Genomic DNA, 22,760 nt, shown 5'->3' on the forward strand with positions numbered 1-22,760 from the left:
GAGTCTGGTGGCACCTTAAAGACTAACAGATTTATTTGGGCATGAGCTTTCGTGAGTAAAAACCTCACTTCTTCTTGATGCATCCGAAGAAGTGAGGTTTTTACTCATGAAAGCTCATGCCCAAATAAATCTGTTAGTCTTTAAGGTGCCACCAGACTCCTTGTTATTTTCCGACAGAAAACTCTTCCATCAAAAAGGCTTCAACCAGCTCTAGACAGGGCTTCCCGAGGTTTCAGAAATTCTCTTTGTTCATGTCCAGCCCACCTAGGAGTTCTCAAAAGACAGAATAGTTCTTTCCACGGTACGTGAATCCCAGGCTACCATGACTCGGGGATATGCCCACACTGCAGTCTGAGGTATGATAGCAGCATGGATAGACACAGGGCCGGATTTAGGCGCAGATGACCCAGGTGACTGCCTGGCATGCCAGGCTCGGGGGGCCTGGGCTCGGGGTGCTGTAAGATGTTCAAAAGTTTAACAAATGGAGGAGGGGTGCCAGAGACCCTCCTCGCCTCGGGCCTCATTTGGTCTAGGGCCTTTGGGGTATGTCTAGGTTTCCTTGGTTCTGCCTCAGTGCAGGAGGCTGGACTGGATGTGGGTATGTCTATCCAGGACCTTTGGGGACCCCAGACGCATAGTCAAGTGGCTAACCTGTGCTGAAGCCCAGGGCCTGTGTTTTAACTGCTATTACTAGCCCAGGGGAAGCTAGTGCCAGTGCATCTATCTGTGCTGCACCATACTTCAGCTTGCCGTGTAGACGTACCTTGGGACATATCTGCAGGGACAGACCTAAGCATAGGACCAACATGAAAGGGAGAACACTAGGAACCGTTGAACGGAGCCAACAGAAGCGCCCCGACTCCTGGAGAAGACGGAACTAGCCAGAACTCTGTGGGTGGATTGTAACATGGAGGAGAGAAGAGGCAGGACAGACTAGGAGGGCCAGAGAAAGGAAACTTGGAAACGAGGCAGACGGCTCAGAAATCAGCGGGCAGAAAAGAAGTGGCTGAAGTCAATGTTCGCCACTAGATGAGGATCGGGATTATCAGGACTGATGGAAGAGTAAATGCCAGCAGGAAGCCACCATCTCAGTGAGTAGAATAGTGGCTGGTGGCCCTCCCTGAAGGAGCTTCACGAAGGAAGGAAGCTGATAACTGTGGGGTTGGCACAATGCTCTTCCATCTATTGGACACCGAAAACACTCACCGAGATAGCTACAGCCGGTGACCAGCATGTGCCAAGAGTGCCTGATAAATAGCTCAGTGCTCTGGGGCTAGGACTTGCTGCCCATTGAAGAAATGGGGGAATTTCTCTCTCTTTAAGGAGAGCGCAGTTGCTAGAGAGGGACTTCTGGATGAACTCCCTCTGGGACCCTTCTGCACACATTGAGTCTGGCTTTGTGCATGTGTTATGGAAACTCCCATGGGTCTCCTGGTTGAACAAATTCTAAAGCACTTCAGCAGGCTGCAGGCAGCCATGGAAAATACAGAGGCACAGAGTGGGCCAGAGAGAGGTCTGACAGGAGGTGGGGGAGTGGTTCTTGAGTTTATTTTGTCTTTAGGCTGGTTACCAAGAGACATGGAGTCTAGCTTCCCAGTTCATGTCTTGATTTCCACTTACATTTTTTTTCTCCACGTACTGCCCATGCAACCTGACGCCTGCTGCCAAACCCTGTCATGCACTCCCCCATGCAACCTGTTTCCCCATTGCCAGAACCCCTGGCATGCAGAGCCCAGGCAAATCCCATTCCCCATGGCTGGAACCACCTCCCATCCCCAGTCACTGCAATGTACTCCTGTGTCTTTTGCCTAGTCCGCAACTAGGAGGAGGGGCAGCAAGTTAAGCACCCAGAAGCCAGAGCAGACAGAACGGGTGAGCTAAGCAGGCTGGGGGAAGGAGTGAATGAGTGCTCAGGAGGGAAAGGCGGTCTTCGGGGAGGGAAGGACGGCTGGCCAGTTCTCTTGCCTCTGCACTCAGGGCTTAAAGAGCCATGATATCAGATTAATTCCCAGTACAGCAATCAGTGCTAGGAGAGGCCCTGGCTATTATCTAGTAGTTGTATTTCTCTCTGAGTCATCCCACGCTCAACCAGAGACAGGGCCAGAGAGACCTTGTCAATCAGAGGGTGAGCAGAGCATCCCTGGCTGTTTAAGACCTGAGCCAATTTTACAGGTTTTTTTTATATATATATAGTACCACAGATCTTTACAGGGGCCAATGTAACGATTGTCTGGAAACAGCGCAAAAGAGCTCTCCGGGCTGCATCTGGAACACCTCTGACCGCGCTGCCAGAGGGAAGATAACAGAGCAGAGAATCGTTTCCCTCCCGTCCCAACCGACAGCAGACACAATCGAGGAGGAAAGCACCCGTCCTCTGGAAGCTGGAATCCCGTCCATGCAAACAGTTGCCTGCACACAAGAGTCCTTTTTCTTGGATGTGTTTCCCCCATTGTTGGAGTGGAAAAAATTCCCCTGCATTCAGGTGGACGGAAGACGGAAGCTCGGCCTACCAGGCCAGCCTGGAGCAGAAAACCCTGCATAAGGAGAGCACTAATGGGCTCCAACTGAGCAAAGGCTGAATGATTGGGGAAGGGAGGAGACTGAATGGGGGTGGGGGGGGGAAAGAGGGGTGGGCAAGAAGTTCTCAATCTTGAGATCTATTTGGCTGTGAAATGGTCCTGCCTAGAGAAGCGACAGGAACCCCATTGCTTGGGACAGTTGAAACAGCCTGGAGAATACCCTGTAGGGAAGAAGCCCGGCTGGAGAGGAATGTGGTCTGAAGCAGGAATTCCCCATGTATTTCACAGAGTGGATCACAGCGTCTCTGGGATCCACAGTGGGAAATGCTATAGAAGGGCAAAGTGGTTCCAGTGTATGAACAGCGAGCAGCACAATAGCAATGCAGCAGACTCCCTCCAAGTCTAATGTGTCGTGGGCGCTTTGTTTTCATAGAATCATAGAATCTCAGGGTTGGAAGGGACCTCAGGAGGTCATCTAGTCCCACCCCCTGCTCAAAGCAAGACCAATCCCCAGACAGATTTTTACCCCAGATTTTTGCTTAAGATCCCTAAATGGCCCCCTCAAGGATTGAACTCACAACCCTGGGTTTAGCAGGCCAATGCTCAAACCACTGAGCTATCCCCCAATATTTTTGCCAGTATCTGTTTTAAACAAATGGTGGCAGTGGGGCAAGAGCCAGTCTCAGGCGCGTCCCCGTTGGGAATGACCATTCGGCTGAAGAAATGGAAGCGGAGACTTCAAGGGCAACGACGCTCCTCCCTACCATGCCCCCATACGTGCACATACCCCTCCGGGGACGTTGGGATCTGCCTTTCCAGCCAGCAGCAGCCGGATGATCTCCTCCTTCGAGTGGGCAGCAGCCACATGTAAAGCATTTCGGCCATTCTGGAAGGGGTCGGAGAAAGAGCAGTTAGCAACACGCCTTAAAAACCTCAGCAGCAGCAGCTGACATCACCAGCGTAGTTTCAACTGCTCAGTCCTGCCGGGATGGGTTTCCTCTCTCAACCAACAGGTGCCGAAAGGCGCCAGATGGGCAGCCCCCCAGCATGAAGAGCTCTGTTTATCTACTGAAAAGGCTCAGTATAGAGACATCTTTCCTACCCAGCTCTGCTAACCTGCCTCAACACTGGCCTGGAGGGACCATCTGTCACGCTGTGCCCGTGCGTCAACCTTGAATGGTCTCTTGCAACATGTGTTAACTCCTTATGCTAAAGTCTGTTCCACCTTGTGTTTAGCTGTGAAACCTTCCCCGGACCTGAAGAAGAGCTCTGTGTAGCTTGAAAGCTGGTCCCTCTCACCATCAGAAGTTGGTCCAATCACTGGTATTACCTCACCCACTTTGACTATCTCTCTAGGCATTTATGTCGCAGTCATCACTGTGATATCTGAGCACCTGACATTGGACCTCGGGATGGAAGGGTAGTTTAGTCTCCACAGCTATGCAGGGAGGGCAAGTATTGAAGTCTCTACCAATTAGGGGGCCAGTTGAGGATCACAAATTGTGCAGTGGGGACACCTGTTAACAGGGAATAAGCCAGAGAGCTCCAAGCTCAAACAGTTGGCAGATGGAAACTAGTTTGGGTCAGTTCTGAGCTGGGACAGATTTCAACCACCTAGAGGCTTAAGTCCTGAGCCCTACTTACTAAAAAGCAACCTGCCGTGCATGCTTACTGGCAGCCTCCCAGTTTTCATCGCCATCACCAGAACTGCATTAAAACCCTAAGTTACAGGTCCAGGAACTCTCTACAGTGGTTTCGCCAGCCAAGCATCTCAGTTGTTAACAGTGATATCAGACTCCCAGAGATATTAGTTCCATAACTGGCAATTCTACCAATAGAGTTGATGCCAATCAATGTCCTGAATACAATGTCCCCCCTCCCCCCGCAAGAAAACAACAAAAACTCAATCCCAACCCACAGTCTCTCCACATGGATGATTTAGAAATCACCAATCATAGCCATTGCTACTAAAAATAATTATCTGGTGGCCAACCAGCTAACAGAGGGGAAAATCTCTTTGATGGAAAACTATATCAAGAACTGAGCTGCTAGACAAAGATCATCTGGGCAAATCTCCACACTGCAATAAATAAATAATAAACATACGTCGCCCTTTTATACCACCCTTCACCCAAGGATCTCCAAGGCCCCTGAATTTAGCAAATCACTTAAGCATTAAGACCCATTGAAGGCAGCGAGATTGAAGCACACGCTTGAGTGCTTTGCTGAATCGGGGCCTATGCACTCAAACATTCACTGATTTAGCTTATGAGAACAATGAATACAAAGATTGCAAGCATAAAAGATGATTTGTTCTGTTTCTAACCTACCCAAGATTCTAGGTAGTCCGATGGCCCCTCCTTGTCGCTTAGCTAAAGAAAATGGATTCAAAACCACTTTTCTAATGTATGGGCTTTATTAACCACCTCCAACAGCTAATAACTAATACAATCACAAAACACATCATCAGATAACTACCTCTAAACTTACTTAACCTTCCCTGTCTAACTCACAATGGGACAACCAAAGAGAAAAGAAATTCACCAGACAACCGTCACATGAATATCAAATAAATCAATGCTCCTCATCCCAAATCTACCAAATATCCTGAGACGATGGCCATTTTTGTTTATTGCTGTTGCCAACCCCCAAATTAAAATACCTTATTAAGGTCGCTAAATTACTTACAAAATAAAGGGTCTGGGCCAACAGTCTACATAAGCGCAAGGGTTTCAGATCTCATCGTCCAATCGGAGCATTTCCTAGATCCTCAGACCCTGGGAGCCATCCAATCCCTGTATCTGCCAAATGTAGGGCTTGTCTTCACTACGGGCTAAATCGGCACCTCTGCGATTCATGCAGCGGCATCGATTCAGTGGGTCTGGTGCAGACTCAATAAGTCGATGGGCGAGCGCTCTCCTGTCGACTTAATTAATCCAGCTCAATGAGAGGCGGAAGCTACGTCAATGGGAGAGTGTCTCCCATCGACATAGACCGGTGTAGGTACCGCTTGACGTCGACGTAAGCGACTTACTTACGCACCTTAACTAGCGTAACTGATATCGACTTACAGGATAAGTGTAAACAAGGCCTCGGTATTAAGCGTTTTGTCCCTCCACTGGCCACCTGGAGCTTGACTCTTCTCTCCTTAATATAGTAATGTTTTGTAATTGCAGCTGCAATACGAGAGCCAGGGAAGTCAGGCTGTCTCTCAGCTTGAGGAGCCAGGGTTGTTCAAAACAGCCTAGCAGGGAACCATCAGGTCTCCTCAATGGAAAGGACAATTTTGCTGCACTAGGTTTGCAGGGCAAGCTCAGGCCCTTGGGATGAATCTGCACTGACTAACAACAACATCTAACTCTTATACAGGGCGTTTCATCCCTAGATCTCAAAGCGCTGTACTAAAGAAGTCAGTATCATGACCCCCATTTACAGATGGGGAAACTGAGGCACTGAGAGGTTAAAGTAGCATGCCCAACGTCTCCCAGCAGACCAGTGGCAGAACTGGGATTAGAACCTAGGTCTGGATCCCAGTTCAGTGCTCTGAGGAATATGCCAGGCACGAGAAGGCGTTTTCTATATACTCAAAGGCAGAGTGTGACAGAAAAATGGCCTATTAACCCTCATCCTCGGGACTCCCAAAATCATCTCTCTCTCCCTCCCTCTGAACAGGGCACAGCCTTAACTGTCTCCATAGCCCCCCACTGCTTTCCCCCAGTGCAAGCATTCACTGGAAAAAAACCATCTTCCCTGAGGGAGCTTCACTTTTTCTTCTAGCCTCCTCCTTCTCTGCCACCAGCCCCTTTGCCTGCTCCCCCCACCAGCCAACTCTGGGCTAGCCTCAGGAGCTGTGCCCTGCCTGCACGTTGCTGCTCCCAGACCCAGGGGAAGGTGAGAACCGGGCACCGAGACAGCCAGGTCAGGAAATTCAATCTAGACAAATGTAAAGTGCTATATGAGGCAGGAAATATCAACTACAGAACTGCAGCACGGGGACTATCTAGCTGGGCAGTAGCACTGGTGAAAAAGTTCTGGGGGTCATAGTGGATCGCAAATTGAAACAGGAGCCCAGAATGCCATGCAACTGCAAAAACGGTGACTATCGCCTGGGGACGTATTAGCAGGAATGCCGTGTGTAAGACATGGGCAGTAGCTGCCCCGCTCCACTCTGCGCTGATGAGGCCTCAGCTGGAGCACTGTGTCCAATTCTGGGTGTCGCATTCTAAGAAAGATGTGGAGCGTCCAGAGGAGAGGAGCACAAAAGAGAAAACGTTTATAAAACCTGACCCCTGAGAAAAGAAGATTGAGGGGGGCCCTGATAACAGTCTTCAAATACGTTAAGGGCTGTTATAAAGAGGATGGTGATCAATTGCTCTCCATTCAAGGTAGGACAAGAAATAATGGGATTAGGCTGCAGCAAGGGAGATTTAGGTTAAATATTAGGAAAAACTTTCTAACTATAAAAGGAGTTCAGCTCTGGAAGAGGCTTCAACGGGAGGTTGTGGAATCCCCGTCATTGGAGGTTTTTATAAATAAATAAATAAATGAATGAATTAATGGAGATATCCTATCTCCTAGAACTGGAAGGGACCTTGAAAGGTCATCGAGTCCAGCCCCCTGCCTTCACTAGCAGGACCAAGTACTGATTTTGCCCCAGATCCCTAAGTGGCCCCCTCAAGGATTGAACTCACAACCCTGGGTTTAGCAGGCCAATGCTCAAACCACTGAGCTATCCCTCTCCCCTAACATGTTTTAAGAACATGTTGGACAGACACCCAGTGGGGGATGATCTAGGTTACCTTGGTCCTGCCTCAGTACAGGAGGCTGGACTGGATGACTTCTTGAAGTCCCTTCCAGCCCGGCGTTTCTCTGATTCTATGTCAGGAATGGGGCAATGGGAAGTTGAGTGGTTCTGGGTGGGAAAGAGGAAAGGTGGTGACAGAGAGAAGGAGCAAACGGAGAGCAGGGAAAGCAAGGAGAAACTAAGGGAGACACTCCAGGAATAACCTCATGTAATGCCCAGTGGCTGAGGATGGCTAGGGGACCACCTGGAGCAGTAGTCAAGTGTGCGTGGGTGCTGGGGTAGTTGGGCTGTTGATTGGGCTCAGAAGCAGACGGGGGCAATGGTCAGAGTTCTCGCAGCGGTCAGTAGCTGGAAGATCCAGTCTGAGGGGCAGGGGCAGTGGGTTGGGAAGGGGAAGTCAGGCAAGTCAGCAGGGGCAACAAAGTAGGGTCAGGGGAGGCAGTCTAGTCAGCAGGCAACGGTCTGTTGCTCAGACAGCCTCCTCTTCCTGTTGGAGCCTTTATATGGTCCAGGTACCCAATGAGAGTGCTGCCTGTCCATCCAATCATGGCTGTGGTCGGTAGGCCTTTAGCACTAAGGTTGTTGGGGAGGAGTAGCGGGTTCAGTGCACTACCATAGTACAGCCACTACGGTTGTTGCCTAAGGACCTGGCAGGCCTGGGCTCAATAATGGGGCCCTTAGTAGGGGGAGCCCCGATCCTCAGGCTGGCCCAGGGGAGCCTTGGCTCTGAAGCGAGCCTCTGCTTCCTACTCCACAGGGCTGGCTCCATTTTGTTGTTTACTGGCGAGTGGCCAAGGACTAGCACAACCCTGGGCAGTAAAAGCATGTTGGCTGCCATTATTTATTATGTATATTATGACAGCACCTAAGAACCAGCGCCCCCTGGCTCTAGGGGCTGCACAATCACAGAACAGATAGACATTCCCCACCCAAGAGAGCTTACAGTCTAAATGTACAACTATAGAGAACAGGTGGAGACAGGCAGACAGATGAGGGAAACAATGAGACCACAGTGGCTGGCATGACGGGCAGCGATCTCAGCACAGCAGTGGCCTGTCAAGTGCTTTGTAGGCCTCACAGGCAAAGGAGTGATATGGTCAAAGCAACAAACTGGGAAAAGGATCTTTGTGACAGGCTTTTGAGTGTCCTCAAGGTCAAGGCCCTCCCTGGCCTGTCCCCACCCTACCCATCATCTCTCATGAGATTTGTGACGGCCAGAGGGGAGGATGTCGCCGTAGACGAGTCGTAAGATGAGGAGGGCCTAGACAATGGCTCTAGCTGTGTGGACAGAGAGGAAAGGCTGGACCCTAGACATGTGATGCAGAAAGAAGTATGAGGAATTAGACATGGCCTGGATGTGAGGCCCTAGAAAGAGAAGAGCTGAAGAGGACGTCCAGGTTACAGGCCTGAATGACAAGGATGGGGGTGTTTCTCGCAGCGACCGAGAAAGGCTTCCGACCTGGACTGTATCCAACACGACAGTTCCTGTAGTCCGTTACCATCAGCCCTCCCTTAGACCTCCCATCCTACAAGAAATGGCTCTTGACACACCCCTCCCCTACCAAGGCTGTGCAAACCTCAAGAGAAATCTCCTTCCAAGGCAGCACTTAAGGCTGGACTGTGAGATTTACTGTTGCTGCAAAAGCAGCCGCTCGCAGGCCTGTTGTGGCACTTGAAGGTCCACGTGGCAGAAGAAATGCCTCCAATGCATCTTCCTGATGGACGACAGCTCCGTGCTGCTGCAGTAATAATCTTGTCATTAGGCATGAAGGACTCTCGCCGGAGCAGCTTTGAATGATCGCTCGGGCTGATACGGACAAACGTCAGCTGAGAGGGGATTTGTCTAGCTGCTCTCTGCTCAACAGGCTGTGACGTTATTACACACAGATCAAGCTTGGTAAACGCTTGCTGTTATTCTTCAACCTGGTGCTAGATCTGCCTGAGTGAGGCACAGCATGTCATTTCCCTGACATACATCTCTCTGTCCCTGCAATAGCTCAAGGCAGGGAGCCGCCTATTTATTATGCACTCATATTTCTCTGACATTTTTATTTCTGAGCTTGTTTATTGGCGGCTGCGTAGTCTAGTGGATAGAGCACAGGTCTGGGAGTCAGGAGTTCTGATTCTCTAGTCCCCGCTCTGCTACTGACCTGCTAGGCGGTCCTGGGCAAGTCACTTCGCTTTCCCCTTCCCACCCTTTGTCTGTCTTGTCAACACACAAACTTGCAGCAATTTTGATTTAAGAACGCTGTACGTCAGTTTTGCTTATGGTTCCTAATGGATTTTAATTGAACTCAACTGACCCTAGTTGGACTGCTATAGGAGTGTCCAGGAAGCCTTTTGCACCTCACTTTAAAATCACATTTAAAATAATCTGCTGTAACTCTGTATTTGGACAACCTCTTCAGTTATAAGCTTCTTGGGGCAGGAACTGGCTCTGACTACATACGCTTGTACAGCCCCAAGCACACTGAGGTCCTAGTTGAGGTTGTGGTCACTAGGTAGCACAATGTTATAAAAGATTAATAATTTCTGTTTTCCACAAGTATTCAAACGTTAATCTGTGTTGCCAAGTTGCAACTGGTCAGATAAAGTCACATGATATTGTTTCTGCTCCATGACTGGAAGAATGCAAGAGTGCTTTTAGTGTGAATACCGGGGTGTATGAACTGAAATGACTCTTTCTGGGAACACTCATAGGTAAAATCCACAGACCTGCACAACAGGGAGTTTTGAGTGAATTTGCATCTGCCAAAGTCCCATTCAAATCTCCCCAGGTCTCCCAGCAAAGAGAGGTGAAGTGAGGACCCAAGATTCCTAATGTAAGAGACTAACATTTGGAAAACCCACTTTCAGAAAAGTTTGTCTCCAGGAAAGAGCAAAATCAAAGCCATTGGGGCTGGAATATTCTTTGAGGTCTCTCCTCCCAGACTCACTTCCATGGGCTACTGGTGCAAACCAAACCCTTCAGTCTCAGATCCTGTCCCAGGACAAAGTCAAAGGGGGCAGGGGGGGTATAATCGTACAAGAGAGGTACCCCACTAAAGCCACTCAGATCTACCCCAAACCATGCTTCTCATCAGTTGAACCTGAGTTGAAGGAGATTGTCTTAAACTGTGACAAAGGAAGGGTTAAAAAAAAAAAAAGATTTTAAACTTCTCATTGAATCCCACACGGGAAAATCCGTCCTCACTAGTAAATGCTTAAAAACCCTGCCTTAATATGGAATCTTCACAGGAGAGGGGCTTGGCAGGTGAAGGAATTGCACTGTTCTTACTGGGGCTTCTCTGGAGGGTGTCTCTGGGCTGACCTAGTGGTGAGAGACCAGGCCTAGAAGCCAGGCCTGGCTTCTAATCCTCATTCTGAAACCGAGGGCCAGATTCTGATCTCAATTAGACTGGTGGTGTCAATCCAGCATAACTTCACAGGAGTAACGTTAATGTCACAAGAACAGACTCGAGCCCCAACTCCTGCTGTGACCTGGGATAAGTCACGTAGCATCTCAGTTCCCCTACAAAGATCCAGGTTAGCAATATTAGCCTAGCACACCCAGAGGGCTGGTCATTCCTGCAATGGAATTTCATCCGCTCCTAACGTTGCTTTAGCGCTTGGACAACTTGTGTGCGTGTTGCACCTTTAGAATGCTCCCACTGCAGCAGCCAGCCCACCTCAAAGGGGTCTCAGTTTTTGGCTGGGTCTACAAGCACATGGGACAACCCATGCCAGGGATTAATTAGCTCTTTCCACCTCCCAGTGACAGCTCAGGAGCAGTAATCTTCATGAAAATCACCTCCTGGAGGGCAGCAGAGATGCTCACCAGACACTGGTTTTTAATGCATGGAGTTTCTGCAGTCCTTGCTCCAGCTGCACTGACTCTGAGCTTCCCCCCGGGTCAGCTCTCCACAGCCGCTAACTGTACAGGTCACTGAGGCAGGTCAATAGGACTCCATTTGAATCTGAAGAGGCTCCCAGCTTTGTCTGGTGTCTGCAGGGCAGGGCAGACGTGCGTTGCTCCATCCTGTGCACTGGTGGAGGCAGCTCCCCCCTCTCCCCCGGCCACTGAAAGCCGTGCCCTGGGGGATGCTGCTGTTTGGAAGTCCTTGGAGTCCTTGCCAAGCAGCAGGAGGCATCTCAGTGGGGAGGCTTGGAAGGTCAGCAGCTGACGCAGGGGGCTGGCTCTGCCCGCCTCACTCCTGGGGCCCCTTTCAGCGCTGAGGAGAGCCATTGGGTTTGCATTCCCAGAATGGGTCCAGATTAGCTGCTCAAGGCATTTCAAGAGCACTTCCAGGAAAGTGGAACTCCTGGCCCGGGGTGGGGCAGGATGGGAAAGGGTGGCCTTGCAGTTACCTCATACGCAGACCGGTCCCTGGCCAGTGGCTGTTGGGAGCGTGTGCTGATATGGCCGATGACAAGGGATCACAACCCACATCCAGCAGGACATATAACTAGGGCAAAGTCTGCCATGACCTGGGCCAGAGCAGTAAAGCTATTTGGGCACCTACAGATGCCTAGCAGGAGATGCCCAGGCACTTTTGAAAATACCTCTAGGCAGCTGTGACAATCGGGGCCCAGACACACCAGGGGGAGAACAGGGGGGCTGAACCCCAAAGAATATGCAATTAAATTAGCTGATTGTACACACTATTCCTGTACTATAAAAGTGTATCGGGTAAGGTCTTTTAGGAAAGCCGGTGACACACGCGTGATTAATGTAATTGGGAAGTGAGTCTATTTACATTATATGAGGAACTCTGGACACTCACTGATATTATGCTTTAAAGTCTGGGACCAAACAAAGGGAGGAACAGGTTTTCACCCAGAGACGAGGGAAGACAGCTATCTGCCAGCCCCCAATGGAAATAAAGCATTATGGAATCAAAACAATGGAAGCCCAATTAACATACGAATCAGCAGGGGATGGGAAGAGAAGAACAGCAGATCAGCCTGACTCTAGGGACAAAACAATGAGTTTTAGGCAACATGAGCAGAAGCAAAAAGCCATTTCGGCCTCCATCACTGAGGGGACGATAGGCTACAGCACGCATCAAGCCTGGGACAGTTGGGTGCCCTGGTTTGGGGCCTAGGGATTGTGACTGATAAGGAAACTGCTTAGGCAATGGTTTCAACTTGCTAGAATTAAGTTTGAGTCACTAGAAAGCACATTTTGTTGGTGTTATTTGTAACCTTTCCTCTCTCTGTCCCTCTTCTGTGGGAGCCCTTCCGCCTATGTTCTGTGTTAGCCACCCTGTGTTTATTTTCTTACAAACCCATCTCAGTGCTATGTATGAAAGTGAAGGGTAACATCCAGAGCCGAACTCTCAGGCTGGCGTGAGCTCTGGCTCTTTGGAGGCAGTGAACTGGGTAGCCTCTGAGAGAGCCCAGTGACAGGGGCTGGACAACGCAGAGGGGACGACTTGGTGGAGACTCCAGACTGGAAGGATTGTAGGCGTCACCTTACAAGGAGCAACCAGGCTGATGGAATCCAGGGTGAGGTCACTGCGCTAGTAGCAAGCTTCTAGTGGCAGGGCCCTGAGCCGAAGCTTCCCAGCATAGAAGCCCCCAGGGTCACAGGGCAGGTGGAGACACAACCCCTTACTGGTCTGGGTGGACCTCCAAAGCGTCACACCACCCATCCACATCTTTAGGTGCTTAAATACCTTAGAAACAAAGGGCCAGACTTTCAATGTCCACCAGCTTGCCAAACCATAGCGCCCTCTCCCTCTGAGCTGGTGAACTGCAGGCTTTTCACAAAAACATTTGAAAAACAAAATACCCAAAACATTATCAGACATGATCTGGGCTTAAAAAGACACAGACACCCCACTGCAGTGGAGGGGAGTCCCAGGTAACAAATTGCAGAGCCACGCAATATTTATCATGGACCCTTACCTCCTCCCCTCCCCAGCATGTCTACAGATGTACATAGATGTTTGTTTTTGTGCACAAATACATAACAAATAAAGGCCACTGCCTTGGACTAGATGACCTCCAGCTGGCACAAGCTGCCAGACTCTTTAATCATCGGTTTTAAAGATGAAAATGACCTATTGCTTACTCACATCTCTGCTACTACAGGATTATTCCCATCACAAACACGCCTCCCTGCTCCATCCAGTCCAGTCCTAGATGTTTCATACCATGGAGTTTTCCTTCAGAGATTCTTCCAACGCCTAATAGACCTTAACACTAGGAAACATTTCTTGATGTTCCTCACATGCTTTCCTAAGCTCAGGTTCAGTCCCTTGCTCTTTGCCATAAACAATTCCTCTCCCTCCTCCATGTCTGTTTCATTCACATGACGTCAGATGAAAGGCTGGGCTTGTTGTTAAGGCACTGGGGAAGTTCTCAGAAAACAGGGGTTCAAATCCCAACTCTGCCACAAGCTCACAGTGTGCCCTTGGGCAAGTCATTTAATCTCTCCAGGCCTCAGTTCCCCACCTCTAAAATGGGGATTGCAATTCTTCCTTTGTCATGGCTATGTAGCTACTCAGCTCGCTGAGCAGGGACTGTCTCTCACTAGGGCTTTGTACAGCGCCCAGGACAATGGAGCCCTGACCTCACTTTGGTGCTATCGTAATACAAACAATGAATGAGAATACTATCGCCAGACAGTTATCAGATCCCCTCCAAGTGGTCATGTAGCCCATAACTCCATACTATATGGAGTCCTTTAACATGAGTCTCTCTCTCCTTGCTCCACTTATTCCCATCAGGGCTCTAGACAGCTGGATGGTAAGTGGTTTCTTACCTTAGTTTGGTCTGAAAGATTCACTCCCAGCTCCAGCAACCTCTCGACAATGGACAGCCTGTTCTCTCTCACCGCGATCATGAAGGGGGTCAGGCCCGACTCCTGGAGGAGACAAGACAGGCATTGCTGACTGAGCACCTAGATGTCTGAGGTTGGCCCACACAGGTGCCCGTGTCATCATGGGCTACTGCTGCTCATTTCTTCCTTAGAAAGGTCACCTTTCAGGCAACCCCCACTTCAGCACCTGATCCCAGCTGCCATGCCGGTGCATGGGGAGGGAGGCTAAGATCTCAGGTAGCAAGGGTCCCAGCCCACACTGTGCTGTCTAAACACGGTCAATTACCCTCAAAACCCACCTTCCGAGATCTTTCCAAGAGGTGAAAATGGAACGACTAAAGCACAATTCTTTTCGGCCCAGTTTGAGATTAGAGCCGAGTCAATCAGGACTGTAAGAACTGCTGGGTGTGTCCTTTCCCAGGCATGGCGTTTCATTAGATTGCAGCTGTTTTACGGCTGGAACCGCTCAGCCATGCTGTCCTGTCCTGAGGGAGCACTCTGCCTCAGGCCTGCCTCGTGTGTCTCTGGGGGCTTTTCTTTTCTTAAGCCAGGTCTGTAAACCCTGTGTGACCCAAAGCACCCCTGTATTCACGCCCCCCACACTAATCATTAGGGTGACCAGATGTCCCGTTTTTAAAGGGACAGTCCCATTTTTGGGGACTTTTTCTTATATAAGCGCCTATTACCCCACGCCCCCCCCGTCCCGTTTTTTCACAGTTGCTATCTGGTCACCCTAGTAATAATCTTTGTCCGAAATATGCCTTGTGAGGTGTCAACTGAAAACTAACAACGCACTAGTGAATAATATCATGGTGAAAAGTAGGTAGCAACGTTATACATAAAGTTATGAATTCCCCTGTACGATGGTATTAGCACATGTTCAAAACCAGACAGCCCTGCCTAGGCAAAAGTTTTTAAAGCAGGTCTAGCATAAACAAAGGGATGCGTGTTTACCCCAATTTACATATAAGTAGCAAACAGGATCATCAAGGCAGCAGGGGGAGGAGATGGTAGGAAACAGAATAATTTGCATTTCAGCAAACATAAATGGGGGAAGAAAGGGCACAGAGCCTCCTTCACCACCAGACTCCATGTTGCTTTCCTCACTGCTTGAATAAACTTTACTTTGAGGCGTAACCTTCAGAAGACTCCAAGGTTCACCAGACTATTGAAGAAAGGGCCAGAGAATCCCATGTTTTCTCTTTCACCTAAGAAGACAAGGGCACCTGTGCTGTTATGCCTCTGGAAGAGATCCTGAGCAAGGCGAGGGACCATCACCATCTTGCAGGCCTCGAAGGCCATCTTGCCAAACCCTGGAATCAAAACTTGTTAGATTAAGTTTGAGACTTTTAGAGGCATGTTTTCCCTTTCAGGTGCTGGTAACCATTTCTAACTTTCACTCTCATAGTTGAATTCACTTAAAACCCAATCTTCTTTTGTTCATAAACTTGGTTTGCTGTTAATCTAAACCAACAGCATTGTGTTTGTACTCCAGTGGGTGTCAACACCAGTTAATGTGGCCAACTGGGGTGTTGTATCTGGTTAGAGGAGCAAATGAATCATATTATTTCTCTGAACTGTCCTGAAGAAGGGGGGGGCATTACAGAGCACATCGTTTGGGGACAATTCGGGACTGGGAGTGTGTTGGGGGTCACCCTGCAAGTAGTAACCAAGGCTGCTGTAAGTTGCAGACAGGCTGCTAGGATCAGAACCGCTGTACCAGGGCGGTCTAGCACACAGGTCCCTCAGAGTGTGACCTGCATGCTTGTCAGCTGGCTGTGAGTGGCCCAGGTTGGGAGTTCCAAGAGCAAAGCAGTGTGAGGCACCCAAGGTTACAGGGCAGGCAGTGACACTCAGAAAACCAGGTTGATAAAGATTAAATGCAAGCCCAAAGCTCTTGACCCTGAATGGCTAAATGCCCTCTACAGGTAGTGGCACCAGTTAGCAACATGGGTTCAAGACTCCAGCACTTTTCCATGCTCTGTGGCTCAGACAGTGCAGCTCAGCACATGTGGAGCACTCCAACAGACAGCCCCCTTTGGACGGGATGGTCATAGAATAGAATCTCAGGGCTGGAAGGGACCTCAGGAGGTCATCTAGTCAAACCCCCTGCTCAAAGCAGGACCAATCCCCAACTAAATCATCCCAGCCAGGGCTTTGTCAAGCCTGACCTTGAAAACCTTTAAGGAAGGAGATTCCACCACCTCCCTAGGTAACCCATTCCAGTGCTTCACCACCCTCCTAGTGAAAAAGTTTTTCCTAATATCCAGCCTAAACCTCCTCTACTGCAACTTGAGACCATTACTCCTTGTTCTGTCATCTGCCACCACTGAGAACAGTCTAGATCCATCCTCTTTGGAACCCCTTTTCAGGTAGTTGAAAGCAGCTATTAAATCCCCCCTCATTCTTCTCTTCTGCAGACTAAACAATCCCAGTTCCCTCAGCCTCTCTTCATAAGTCATGTGCTCCAGCCCCCTAGTCATTTTTGTTGCCCTCCATTGGACTCTTTCTAATTTTTCCACATCCTTCTTGTTGTGGGGGGCCCAAAACTGGACACAGTACTCCACATGAGGCCTCACCCATGTCAAATAGAGGGGAACGATCACGTCCCTCCATCTGCTGGCAATGCCCCTACTTATACAGCCCAGAATGCCGTTAGCCTTCTTGGCAACACGGGCACACTGTCGACTCATATCCAGCTTCTCGTTCACTGTAACCTCTAGGTCCTTTTCTGTAGAACTGCTGCCTAGCCAGTCGGTCCCTAGTCTGTAGCAGTGCATGGGATTTTTCCATCCTAAGTGTAGGACTCTGCACTTGTCCTTGTTGAACCTCATCAGATTAAATCCACAAATGCTATCCAATTAAATGATTCCTACTCCTCTGTCTGTACTGAAGGCTGGTTTTGTGGCTAAATCTCTGGGTTAGGGCTCTGTAAATCTGAGTTCAATCCCTGGCTCTCAATCAGACATTGTGTGTGACTTCGGGCAAGTCACCTCACCGCTCTTCACCTGGGTTCTCCATTTCTAACTGGGGGCGGTAACGCTTCCTTTATCTGCCGTGTCTATTTAGATGGGAAACTCTTCCAGGCAGGGACCGCCTCACTATGTGTTTGCACAGCGCCTCGCACAATGGGGCCGGGATCTCCATGGTGGTCCTGCTATTGTAATGCACACAATAGTAGTGAAACCACTGGCTGAGACATCCCTGTTCTTAACATGGAGAAGCCATTCAGTGCGAACCACAACCGGGAAGGAGAATGGGAGCAGGGTCGTCAGTTCATGCTGGTAATACAGGATTTACCCGCCTGTTCCAACTAGTGGAATACTCTGCCTCCAGCAGAGGTGAATACAAGATGACGCAGACAAAGGCAAACCACTGCTCCCAAGGCACCTGGCCATTTATACAGTGGAAAGAACCATGATTAGCCCCGGTGACTCCAGCCTCACTGCCTTCCCCCGCTCCCCCCCATCCCCTGCAATCATCATAGCACCATTTATTCTTCTGTATCTGTCATAACACAAGCCGACGCTAAAACAGCTTCCTGGTTGTTGGCTACTTACTTGGTCAGTCTGGGAGACGGCCAGGTCCCCCTTGTCCATGCCTCTCAGGGTCTGCTCCAGGGTGATCCACTCCCCTTTGGTGGCCAGCTGCAGCACTCTGCTGCCAGATGCGAACAATCCTGGGGGGCTCAGAGACGCACTGTTCTCGGACATTTTCCTTCTCTTCCCCCAAATCAGATCCTTTTCAAGGTCAGCCCTTGCACGGCTCCTTGTAGGGAAATCATATTTCTTCTCTCCTCGGCTGTGCTGAGAGAAGCCGTCTCAGGCAGTGACCGATGTCAATTTCTCATTCTTTTGCTCTCTCTTGGTAGGAGGTAAGGGCAGCAGATTGCCCCCACCTCCTTCCCCCTATTCTCTATTGATTCAGACTCTTCCAATCAGAGGAGCCTTTCAGCTCAGGCTCCGGTTAAACTTTTCTAACTCCTCCTTTGTGTCCCGGTTACCTTGACATCAGCCTCCTGCAGGGGGGCGAGGTGGGGGTTGGGTTTTCTGCCTTTATCGATTCTCCTACAGGAGCTTAATTCAGTCAAGTTCACTGGCCTGGGGCATGAAAAATGCAACTCATTCTAATGAGGATTGCGTAACATCGCCATCCTGCAGTGAGCCGGATTTGAAGAATTACTTCTGCTGCTTGGCCTTTCTTGCTCAAGACAGGCCCAACAAGATGTCACCCTCCAAGAGCTGAACTCGCCCACATGCACTTGGGTTCAGAGTCAAGGGTTTTAAGCCATTTCCCGCCAACCATTTTCTTGGGCATTTTTTTGTTGTTGAAAAAGCCGCCATGATCCCAAGTGATCTAACAGCAGCAGATTCTCCCAGGCCTTCTAATTCCAATGGGAGGAGGCAGGAATTCAGGCCATAGGACTAGAAAGGACATCCTGTGTCAGGCAACCCCGCCCACATAAGCTTGTTAATAAACGTATCCAGCTCCATTGTAAAACTAGTTAGAAAAGCGTATCCGTGTTCACAGCCGTTGCGGGCAGTAAATGCTGAGTGCAGTTTGCAGTCGATCAATATCTTTTTCACACCTCCCTTCTTTGCTTATGGCAAGTAGATCCGCTTCGCCTCCCTCCAGAGGGACAGAGAGAGGGCCCTGCCGAGCGAGACAGGAGCTGCTGTCTGACCTGCCGTGATGAGCGGCATGTTTCTGGGCAGTTAGCTCAGGACCCGCTGCATGTATCTATTAGTAGTTATCTGTCCGTGGCAGCAGCCACATTTACCAGGTGCTTTCCAGACATACAAGGGATGGTCCCTGCCTGGAGGAGCTCATGATATAAGGACGTGGAGATCTGGGAAGGGGAAGAATAAAAAGAATTTTGGATACGAGTCAGGAGGCAGCACTAGATTTCCGGCCGCGTTACAGATAAACCAGGCATGGCATAGTGGGATTGGGGGGGGAGGAGGGGAAGGGTGGATGGATTAAACCCATGAGAACATTTGGCAAGGCAGGCAGATGGCACCCGGGCTGTGGAATGGAGGATGCCAATGCTGCCACTAGTAACAGAGAGAGCTGGTCAGAAATTTCCGGATGCAACATCTTTCCATTCAGAGGGCGTTCAGGGAGCACGTCTGATTTTGGAAACACCAAACTATAGCTGGGGGACAGTTTTGGTGTTTCTGACATGAAATGGGGCAGGATTTCACTTCCAGGAAAGATGCTGGAGCATCAGCTTTGCATCCTGCCTGGGGAGGAAAATATTTCCAAAACGTCAAAACAGTTTGAAGAAGTGAAACTTAGTTCCCCGGCCAGCTCTAGTCACAGACAGCGGCAGGAGCAAGGAGAGGGCTTCGGATACACCGCGAGTTCAGGTTGAAGGCAAGTGATCAAGCAGGAATGGTCAGAGAGGCAGGCCCAAAAGGCAGGACTGATGGGAGGGGGGCTGAGGAGTGGAGCGCTAGCTTTACGTACATTCACCCCAATAATGGCACTTGCACCGAATGTAGAGGTGTCTCACCACCTCCCTCCAGCCACTCGCTGGCACGGGAGGCCAGGTTAAATTTCCTGTAAACCGAGAGCCAGTGCGGGAACTAGGTTAGTGGGGTCTTACATACTACTGGAGCACATACTACTACATCATCAATCTAGACCCTGATCCTACTTCTCTCCTAGCGGTCAGCCAAATTGCTGATTTTCTATAGATCACACCCATCCAATGGGTTTTCATTCTCTTCTTTCCTGACCAGGCCCCAGGAGAGCTTAGTCACACATTGATTTCCCGACTCGGTTCTCCTCCACTGAAAATAACGATTGACATTAGTTGCCTTCAAAAAGAAAATGTTCCAGTGACCTCTGGTGGCATCCCTGGGAATTAGTGGAAAATACTATTGATTATTGAACTGTGCTGGCCAGTCCTTGGACAGAGCAGAAGACTGGGTCATGAGGAAGTTACGTTACATTTCTTTGTTTGAAGGGATGTTCAGAACAGGTGACTGTGATTAAAGAGGAGGATTTGAAGGCTGATCCTTTTGTTGTTTTGGGTCCATGACACAGCCTGTGTCTACACTGGCACTTGCGACGTTAAAACTTTTGTCACTCAGGGGTGTAAAGCCCTCCCCCCCCTTAACGACAGAAGTTTTAGCGACTGTGGCTAGGTAAATAGCAACTGTGTTAACTGTTTCAGTACTGGGCCTTTTAGGAGAAACCTCCAGGTATAATGGAATGGTGGGCAGAACTGGAACAGAGAACTGGAATAAGCATCTGATACACAGCTGTGTTTGCAAGAAACAGACTTTATTCCCTGGTCACATGGCAGCGATCCGTGTACTAGCACCAAGGGAACCCATGACAAATACCACACCCCTTCCTTCACACTCCCAGCTCCTGCTCTGGAGTTTTCCAAAGGGACAAAAGACCAGAGGTTGCAAAACCCAACAGAACAGCAAAGTTATGATGATACTGCAAAAATTCAGCAAGCCTCTTATTAGAGCTGGTCAGCAAACAGGAAACAATTTTATCAACATTGCCCCGCTCATTTTTCAATCAAAACGTCAAAATATTTCACCCAGCTCTAATCAATATTTTAACGCTTCCCTGCAGTGTTGGAAACCCAACAGATGGGGGTGGAGGGTCTGGGAGGGAGTTAGGGTGCAGGAGAGGGTTCTGACCTGGGGCAGGAGGTTCGGGGTGCGGGCTCTGGCTGGGTGGGGCTTACCTCAGGTGGCTCCCGGTCGGTGGTGCGGTGGGGTTAAGGCAGGCTCCTTGCCTGCTCTGGCTCCATGCTGGTCCCAGAAGTGGCCAGCATGTCTGGCCCCTAAGGGGAAGCGCAGCCAGGTGGCTTTGCGCGGTACCGGCAACCACAGGCACCGTCCCCGCAGCTCCCATTGGCTACAGTTTCTGGCCAATGGGAGCTGCGGAGCCAGCGCTGGGGGCGGGGGCAGCATGCAGAGCTTCCCTGATTGCCCCTGCACTTAGGGGCTGGACATGCCGGCTGCTTCCAGGGAGCTGTGCAAAGCCAGGGCAGGCAGGGAGCCTGCCTTAGCCCTGCTGTGCCACCGACCAGACTTTTAACGGCCTGGTCAGCAGTGCTGATGGGAGACACCAGGGTCCCTTTTCGACCAGGCGTTCCAGTCGAAAACCGGATGCCTGGCAACCCTAATTGGAGGTTTACAGAAGGTGCTTATGGTCTTCAGAAGGAAAACTTAGAACAAATTCCATTTCCCACTCACGCTACACTTAAAACATGAGGCAAAACAGAACCCTCTGTTCTGTCAGAAGCACCAACTGAATTGCTTTTGCAATTGCAGTCAACAAATCAGTTCATCTGGCCTGCCAAATTGTGACACCATCGCAACTGAGAAAAACTGAGATTTTCATAAGCTGCACACACAATTTTCTTGCTTAGGAGAAGTGGAGTAGAAGCTCATTTGAGAAACTCTTTGCACATTTCTGATGTTTTGTAGTCTAAGACTGGGCAAGGATTGCTGACAGTTTCGAGAGCATGCGGCTAAAACAAACATTTATTGGGTTCTAGTCCCAATTGCCTTTAGCTTCCTTCTACCTCCGTTGATGATTCTGTATAAATAGGAACAGCACCCGTGACAAATTCCCAGCCACTGAGGACTTCATGACCGTCCCCATGCTGCACACCATGGCCACTAGGAACTTCACAGCGCAGGGTAGAACTCAGATTGTTTTCTGCTCCCAAAGGGAGGCCCCAACACATTAGATATGAGGAGATTCGTCATTAGCTGTTAGCAGTATATGGCCTGTCAGGGTTTCCCCCCCCCACTCTGAACTCTGGGGTACAGATGTGGGGACCCACATGAAAGACCCCCAAAGTTTATATTCTAGCAGCTTAGGTTAAAAACTTCCCCAACGCACAAATTCCTTTCCTTGTCCTTGGACAGTATTGCTGCCACCACCAAGTGATTTAAACAAAAATTCAGGGATGGGTCACTTGGAATCCCTATTCCCCGAAAATATCCCCCCAATCCCCTTCACCCCCTTTCCTGGGGAGGCTTGAGAATAATATATAGACTAACTGCCTTAGCAACGTGAGCACAGACCAGATTCTTATCTTTAGGACACTAAAATCAATCAGATTCTTAAAAGAAGAACTTTATTATAAAGAAAAAAGTAAAAGAATCACACCTGCAAAATCAGGATGGACGGTAACTTTACAGGGTAATAAAAAGATTTAAAACATAGAGGACTCCCCTCTGGATTCAGCTTCGCAGTTACAAAAACAGGAATAAAACTACCTCTTAGCATAAGGAAATGTCACAAGCTAAAACAAAAGATAATCTAATGCATTTCCTTGCCTTACTTACAATTTTTGTAATCTTAAATGGATCATTTCAGGTAGGTTTTCAGGAGATGTGGTATCTGCCTGGTCTCTCTCTCCATCCGGAAAGGGAACAACAAAGGGAGCCACAAACAAACCCCCCCCCCCCAAATTTGAAAGTATCTTCTTTCCTCATTGGTCCTTCTGGTCAGGTGCCAACTAGGTTATTTGAGCTTTTTAACCCCTTACAGGTAAAGCGATTTAGTACAGCTGCCAAGGAGGGCTTTTATGCTACCCTTCTCTTTATATTCATTACATGGCCCATGTCACATTGTTGAGCACTCCTGA

At 49.4% G+C, this 22,760-nt stretch overlaps 1 protein-coding gene across 3 annotated transcripts in view; it reads right to left on the reverse strand.

Moving 5' to 3' along the window:
• Nucleotides 1-18,045, reverse strand: part of LOC117873849 (serine/threonine-protein phosphatase 6 regulatory ankyrin repeat subunit B-like) — a 78,878-nt gene extending 60,833 nt beyond the window's left edge. For 2 of the 3 annotated variants that reach the window (XM_034763689.1, XM_034763691.1), the window contains exons 1-3: nucleotides 17,689-18,045; nucleotides 14,072-14,173; nucleotides 3,307-3,405 (exon numbers count right to left, since the gene is read on the reverse strand). In XM_034763689.1, coding sequence (XP_034619580.1) covers nucleotides 3,307-3,405; nucleotides 14,072-14,173; nucleotides 17,689-17,841 — 354 coding nt within the window. In that variant the 5' untranslated portion in view covers nucleotides 17,842-18,045. The remainder of the gene's footprint in view (nucleotides 1-3,306; nucleotides 3,406-14,071; nucleotides 14,174-17,688) is intronic. The other variant, XM_034763690.1, reaches the window with a different exon arrangement.
• Nucleotides 18,046-22,760: the final 4,715 nt, after the last annotated feature.

Source organism: Trachemys scripta, chromosome 2, assembly GCF_013100865.1.
Source record: "Trachemys scripta elegans isolate TJP31775 chromosome 2, CAS_Tse_1.0, whole genome shotgun sequence".
In the NCBI taxonomy this organism is placed as follows: Eukaryota; Metazoa; Chordata; order Testudines; family Emydidae; genus Trachemys; species Trachemys scripta.